The sequence below is a fragment of the Octopus bimaculoides genome, chromosome 4 (genome assembly GCF_001194135.2).
Source record: "Octopus bimaculoides isolate UCB-OBI-ISO-001 chromosome 4, ASM119413v2, whole genome shotgun sequence".
NCBI lineage: Eukaryota > Metazoa > Mollusca > Cephalopoda > Octopoda > Octopodidae > Octopus > Octopus bimaculoides.
Window position 1 is genome coordinate 10,614,642 of NC_068984.1, and position 7,612 is coordinate 10,622,253.

A 7,612-nucleotide genomic window follows, 5' to 3' on the forward strand; every position below is an offset into this window, starting at 1 on the left:
TTTTTTTTTTTTTTTTTATCAGGTACTGAGCCAGTTAACATTTATGTTATTTTACATTTTATCAGTGTTTTGATTTCTTTTGTTGTAAAACCTTACTTTTAGAAGGAAACGAGCTGATAACCTTTAAAAACCTTTCTACAAACCTTGTTATCTTTCTTCAAGAATGAATTATGTTTCTGTGTGTGAAGTTGTAAAGTTTCTTTACAGGTACCTTGTGGTGATGATATATCGCCAGATAAATACAATCTCAATTTCTCAATAGAATTAACCCAACTCCTTTGATCACTCAACTCATCACCACAAATTATCATCTTGTATAATTATTTGTACTTTTAAGTTATCAATTACCCTTGATTACTTAATTGTACAATTTTAAGAAACAAAAATTTAATTTGATTGTGTCTCATAGGACCTGTGAAAGCTATGCTAATGAACGCATGGTATTGACTTTGTTTTTTTTTTGTTTTCTTTTCCCCTATATGTTATCAATATAAATTGAAGTATTGAACATGTTCCTTACTCATTGTCATATATAACCACTGTGTTTTAGGACACCAGGCACCAACTGACTGCTATTTAAGCATAATAAGATCTTGTGGAATCGGTTACTGGAGACAATCTTGTTTAGGCAATGCATCTAATTGGCCGGGTGAGTGTCACTTGCACCTGAAGTTACAGCAACAATTCTTAGCATGATTTTGTTTGCTAAATCTGACCCTGGCAATTGTTTTTGTGTTCGAAAATCTCTATGCTACGTTTGTTTTGGCTGCCACCTTTTGATGTATGACTTACCAGCAGAGTTTGAAGCTTCATGGTAGATTACTTTCCTACTAAAATTACCAGTTTTATGTCAGATACAAATTAACCTAACCTACATCACATTATATATATATATATATATACACATACGCACACATGTATATCTTTGTGTCAGATATAGAATATCGTCTGTCAAGATCTCTCTCTCCCTATCTCTCTCTATCTATCTATCTATCTATCTATCTATCTATCTATCATTCTGTAGGATTTTCCTTTTGGCTGTGAGAAATTTTTTGTGAAGAATTCATAGGTAATAGAGTGAACAATAAATAAAACATGTCAAGGAGATTTCTAGTAAAATAACTAAATAGACACACACACACACAAGCACAAAACTCTGTGTTTTCCTCCTCCCCCCTCCCCCTTGCCCTTCTCTGTCAAGTGTACATTTATTATATTGCTTCCATTTATTACAATGTTTTAGGAATTAAGTACTCACACAGCAGCAGATTCCTCTTGAATAAACTAAGTTTCACCCACCGGAAACGATGCGTATGTTTATACATAAACGTTTTGGTATATCATCCTGTGGATGTTCTTGTAATTGGTGTCTGATTTGCATCAGTGCCCAAAGAACTGATCTATCAATACATTTACTTTCTTCCTGGCAACATGTTGTCACAGTAGAACTGTTCGCTATGCTGATTAAAAGAAGTTTACTCAAGCAATCGTAGTGTAAAAGCACGAGGAAGAATTTGTAACCATTTAAACATGAAATAAATCTTCTTCTAAAAGAGTTTGAAAACAAAGAAAGCATGAATAAATATCTACATTTGATTTTGAATCCAGCTGTATAATTTTTCCAGATTCTATATTATTTGTCTACAAGAACAAAGAATGTCAGAATAATAGTGTTCTCTATAGAGATACCGTTTTACTTTCAATATATATATATTATTTTTTCCATTTACCCATACCATTACTTGGTAATTATTTTACCTTGATCTTAGACACAGCCATATCAATCAGCTTCTAAACTGAAGGAACTTTTCTCCATTCCATGCTGATTTTTGCTGCGAGTTGTTATCAATTGTTCTCTCACTAATTCTTTGGTAGTTAAGCTAAATGGTGCATCAGGAGATGAAGGATCTTAAAAACTCCTTTGCCATAAATATTTCTGTGTCTGATCTACAAACCAACTAAAACAACTGGCAGGTTTGTTTCATTCATGAATTCTAGTTCTCAAAAACTAAATCAGTCCTGTAACTGGCACTCTGTCTTATCTGTCCGTCTGTCTCTTTCTCTCTCTTATACGCGCACACACACACACACACACACACACACACACACACACACACACACACACACACACACACACACACTCCTCTAGTGTCACTCTCACTCATCTCTGTTTCTAATCTTCTGTTCCTCATTCTCTGCTCTGCACTCACTCCCTCTTGCTATATAAGAAATACCTTGTTTATAATGTTCCCTGAAAGGCATGAACATCACAACTCCTGACTACATGTGAATGCTCTACTAGCAAAAACTCAAAAGCTCAGATCTTTGTCACTAATACTCATAACAAAAGCATGAATGTTTTTCTTTTCTTTTTTATCCTCTCCTCACAGTTGAAGTGAAGGTGCATGGCCTAATGGTTAGGGTGTTGTACTCTTAATCACAAAGTTGTGGTTTCAAATCCCTGACCAGGTGGCGCATTGTGTCCTTGAGCAAAGCACTTCATTTCACATTGCCCCAGTTCACTCAACTGTAAAGGAGTAATCCTGTGACTGTCTGGAGTCCTGTTTAAGAGGAATGTTGTAATCTCAACCACTAATACTCTATGAAAGCCAGGCAAGCAACTCAAGATGGTACTTTACCCTTTACCTATCAACCAAAGTACTCTATCCCAATGCAAGAACTTCGCATCTTGTCTTTATTCAAAGAAAAATATCTACAGACCAGATTCTGTAAGCAATCATTCCATTCTCTGCCAATCTATTGCAAACTGTTTCTAATATTATTATGTGGTCGTCAAGGTAATGACAAGAGACAGACCTCTGGAGATATGCTGTGATTGAAAAAGTGAGATCGCAGCCATAGCCTATACCAATGTCGCATAACCAACCCATTTAAAAAGTACCTTTGAATTGTCGGGTGACATGCCATGCTTGAGGGGACCTATTGAGTCAAGTAAAATCAAAATCAAATCAAATCAAATCAAATCACAATTAAATGGAAATTGTAGTTGTGGCCGATGCCAGTGCCAACTGACTGGCTTCCGTGCTGGTGGCATGCAGTAAGCACCATTCATGCATGGGTCATTGCCAGTACTGCCCGACTGGCTTGCCGTGCCAGTGGAACGTAAAAAGCACCATCTGAACGTGGTCAATGCCAGCCACCCCCCGACCCCGACTGACTCCTGTGCCGGTAGCACGTAAAAAGCACCATTCAAATGCGGCTGATGCCAGTGCTGCCTGACTGGCTCCCATGCCGGTGGCATGTAAAAAGCACTCACTACACTCTCAGAGTGGTTGGTGTTAGGAAGGGCATCCAGCTGTAAAAACTTTGCCAGACCAGCTTGGAGCCTGGTGCGGCCTCCTGGCTTGCCAGTCCTCAGTCAAACCGTCCAACCCATGCCAGCATGGAAAACAGACATTAAACGATGATGATGATGATGATGAATAAATTATTATAATGTGCTTGACATGTAAAATAATAGTTCCATTTGTTTACTAATTACAATACTCGTTACCTTGTAACCTCACTGACCTGTATAACGACTAACAAACATCGTTGACAGAAGCAGAATCAGCCGACCGACCCCTTCCCCCTATCCCATCCCACTATATCTATATTTACCTCTTCCATTAACTTAACTTACTAAAACATTGGATGCCATTCTTCATTTATATTTGTGACCATGTCTTCGAAATTTCATTGATTTTTCTCTCTGATGATGTGTTAATTATTAGAATGTGTTGTGATTGCATGCACTGAAGTTGATTAAAATCGATAAATTAATTTTTGTTTTTTGTTTTTTTGTTTCTTTATTTATATTATGTTATTCAATTGTCTGGTTTGTTATTATTGTTATCATCATCATCATCATGATCATTATTAAAATCATCTCTATCGTCATCACCATCATCACCATCATCATCATCATCATCATCATCATCATCATCATTATCAGTAGTTGTTTGTTTGTTTAGTATATTTCTCTACCCCAAAATTGAAGTTTCTGAATATTACTTATTGATTAGTATTTCCATGATAATTGTTTGTATTCTGTTATTTTATTTTATTCTATTTTATCATTTTTCTTTTTTGTGTGTGTTTGTGTATTTGTTTTTTTAAGTTGATGCAAATTATTCTGTGATGTATCACATTAGACTATGCTCTGCCGCAGTGTACAAAGGAATGGTATATTATAAATTATAATACACATTTATAGTGTAATACATACCACATGATATCACACACTACACATCTCCACTACGTTCCACACTGCATCACATATTTGCTTCACACTACACTACTCTAACTAATTAAAAGAGAATGCTCCTATGTGGTTGCTTGACCCAATAGTAATAAAAAAGCAAGTTAATTCCCTTGGATATCACTCTTTAGGTTTTAACTCTTTAGCATTCAGATTACTCTGTCAAATCTAATGCTTCATTATTCACATTGTTTTGAATTAATCATGTATTATCTTGTGGCTTTGAGATTTCAATGGTGTGATTGTTGTATTTTCTGAATGACATTGTAGGGCAGGTACGACAGATTGGATGTGGCTGGTTTGAATATAAAACAAATGTAATATTTGGGCCGGATATGGTCAGTTTAAATGTTAAAGTGTTAAAGGATAAAGAAATAACGTTGATCATTGCGATTCAGTGTGGACGGTCACCATCGTCAGCATCATCACCACTGCTTAACTCTTTAGCATTTAAACTGGACATAACCAACCTAAATATTCTATGTTTTATGTTCAAGCCAGCTAGATCCAGCCTTTCACACTACCATACAATGTCATTTTAAAAGGAAACAATGGGAGGGACACATGCACACACACACACACACGTGTGTGTGTATATATATATATATATATATGTGTGCAACCTTCGACAGAGTAACAGTTATATATACAACTTGAACAGACATACATATCAGTGCATAAACATAGGTTCACATGTACATACACATATATACACACAGACACGTCTACACACTTCCATACCTGAATGCTCATATACATACATTAGTACATACGTACATACATGTGTATAGGCATGCACACATGCATACTCATGTACACATACATGCACACGTACATACATATGTCTGTCCTTGTTTGTCCCCTCTATGTTTAGCCCCTTGTGGGCATTAAAGAAATAAGAAACATTAGCACACCAGGAAAAACTACTTTGCAGCATTTCATCTGTCTTCGTGTTCTGAGTTCAAATACCACCAGGGTCCTTTGCTTTTCATCCTTCAGGGGCGATAAAATGAGCACTACTTGAGCACTGGGGTCAACTTAACTCACTTAGCCCCTCCTCCAAAATTTCTGGCCTTGTGACAAAATTTTGAAACCATTACTTTGAAAATGATGAAGAATTTAGTAAGATAACTGCCATTTTTTAAGCTGATATCTGTTAAATGTATGTGTGTGTGTGTGTGTGTGTGTGTGTAACACATGTTATATAGATTAACATGAAATTCAAATGGAAGATTTTTATTCAGATCCCCTTAAACCAAAGTGTGGTCTCAGGTGAGTTGATATCAAAGGAGCTAAATATATAAATCCCCAAAACGGAATATGGTCATAGCTTGATCAGTTTTAATCATAGAATTAATGGACCAGCACTAACCTGGGTCTAAAAAGCAACATTACCCTGTAAGATACAGCTATGTGATATCTGGTGATATCTGGATACATAATGCTTTGTATTTACATAATTTTGTTTTGTATTAGCATAATTTTATACATAATGATTTTGTGCTACCTTCTCAGAGATCCTCAGTAAAAATATGTTGTAGCCATTTGGTTGTGTATTTGAGATGTGTGTAATTTTACACACTTCAGTTAACCTGGCCATCTGGGATATACATCAGATCATTTGATGGTGTTGTCTGAATATAGGTTGATGTTAGTTCCTCAAGAGGTCTTTGAACTATTCATGTTTACATCTCTTCTCCTTTGTGTGTTTTTGTCATTAGACTGTGGCCATGCTGGGGCACCACATTGAAGAATTTTTGTTGAATCAATTGACCTTGGTGCTTTTTCTTTTTAAATCTGGTAATTATTTTATTGGTGTATTTTGCTGAACCACTATGTTACGGAGACATAAACAAAACAACACCAGTTGTCAAGCAATGGGTAGGGGACAAACACACACACACACACACACACAATGACAGACAGACACATACACACAATGACAGACACACACACACACAATGATAGACACACACATGGGTACCAGACTTAAAATAAGTTCTGGTGTTGATATGATTGACTAAACCCTTCTAAGCTCTGCCCCAGCATGGCCACGATCTAATGACTGAAACCAGTAACAGAACGAAAGAATATGTTTGCTTTGTCAGTACCGCCGGACTGGCCCTCGGAGTGGTTGGTGTTAGAAAGAGCATCCAGCTGTAGAAACTCTGCCAGATTAGATTGGAGAGCCTGGTGTAGCCATCTGGTTCACCAGTCCCCAGTCAAATCGTCTAACTCATGCTAGCATGGAAAGTGGATGTTAAACAACAATGATGATGATGATGATCTAGGAGTATTCACCAAAAACATCAACTACAACCAAGACTGATATCTTTAATGGCCAGCTGCTCTTTCTACTCACATGTCTGCTGCCTTTCATAAATGGTAATAATATACAGTAACATCCAACAGAACCATTATCTTAAATTACAGGATCTTACTTTACTGTTATTACACAGCAAATTAGATTGAAAGTGACTGTGTAATCCTGACTGGCAGAGGCTTACAAAACCAGGGCTGTTTATGAGTTCATTAGTCTTCTGCTAATAGTTGTTGTTGTTGATATTGTTTAGCTCCTAGCCAGCAATGACTGAGTAGACTTATGATTTAAGATCTTCCAACTTTGACCACCCTGTCATTTTTCAGATTAGTATATCATCATCATCGTCATCATTTAACATCCCATTTTCCATGCTAGCATGGGTTGGATGATTTGACAAGAACAAATGAGCCAGAGGGCTGCACCAAGTTCTGTTTCTGCCTTGGCTTGGTCTCTACAGCTGGATACCTTTTCTAATGCCAGTCACTTTACTTAGTGTACTCGTTGCTTTTTAAGTGGTACCAGCATCGGTGAGGTCACCAAGTACCCGCAAGATAAGATCTCCTCAAATGAGTTGCATATAGAATGGAGGGATAAAAAACTGTGATAGGGGGAGAACGTCTTTCCTTCTTTATGGCATTAAAATATGATAAAAAGCACCCACTACACTCTCGGAGTGGTTGGCATTAGGAAGGGCATCCAGCTGTAGAAACATTGCCAGATCAGATTGGGGCCTGGTGCAGCCTCCTGGCTTTCCCGACGACCCCAGTTGAACCATCCAACCCATGCCAGCATGGAAAACGGACGTTAAACAATGATGATAATGAATTGGTACTTCTGTTTTTTATTGACCCCCAAAACAATGATAGGCATGGTTGACCTCAGTGGGATTTGAACTCAGGGTGCAGAGTCAGAACAGATATCACAAGGTGTTCTGTTTGAAGATCTAATGACTCTACCAGCTCATCACTGTCGTAGCGTTGGAGTGACTGAGGCTTTGTCAGTGAATTTGGAAGACAGAAACTGTACAG

At 37.3% G+C, this 7,612-nt stretch overlaps 1 protein-coding gene across 2 annotated transcripts in view; it reads left to right on the forward strand.

The window, feature by feature from the left end:
* LOC106872181 (membrane-associated guanylate kinase, WW and PDZ domain-containing protein 1) overlaps window positions 1-7,612 on the forward strand; it is a 709,375-nt gene that overhangs the window by 62,839 nt on the left and 638,924 nt on the right. For both annotated transcript variants that reach the window (XM_052966880.1, XM_052966879.1), the window contains exon 3: window positions 551-649. In XM_052966880.1, the coding sequence (XP_052822840.1) occupies window positions 551-649 (99 nt within the window). The remainder of the gene's footprint in view (window positions 1-550; window positions 650-7,612) is intronic.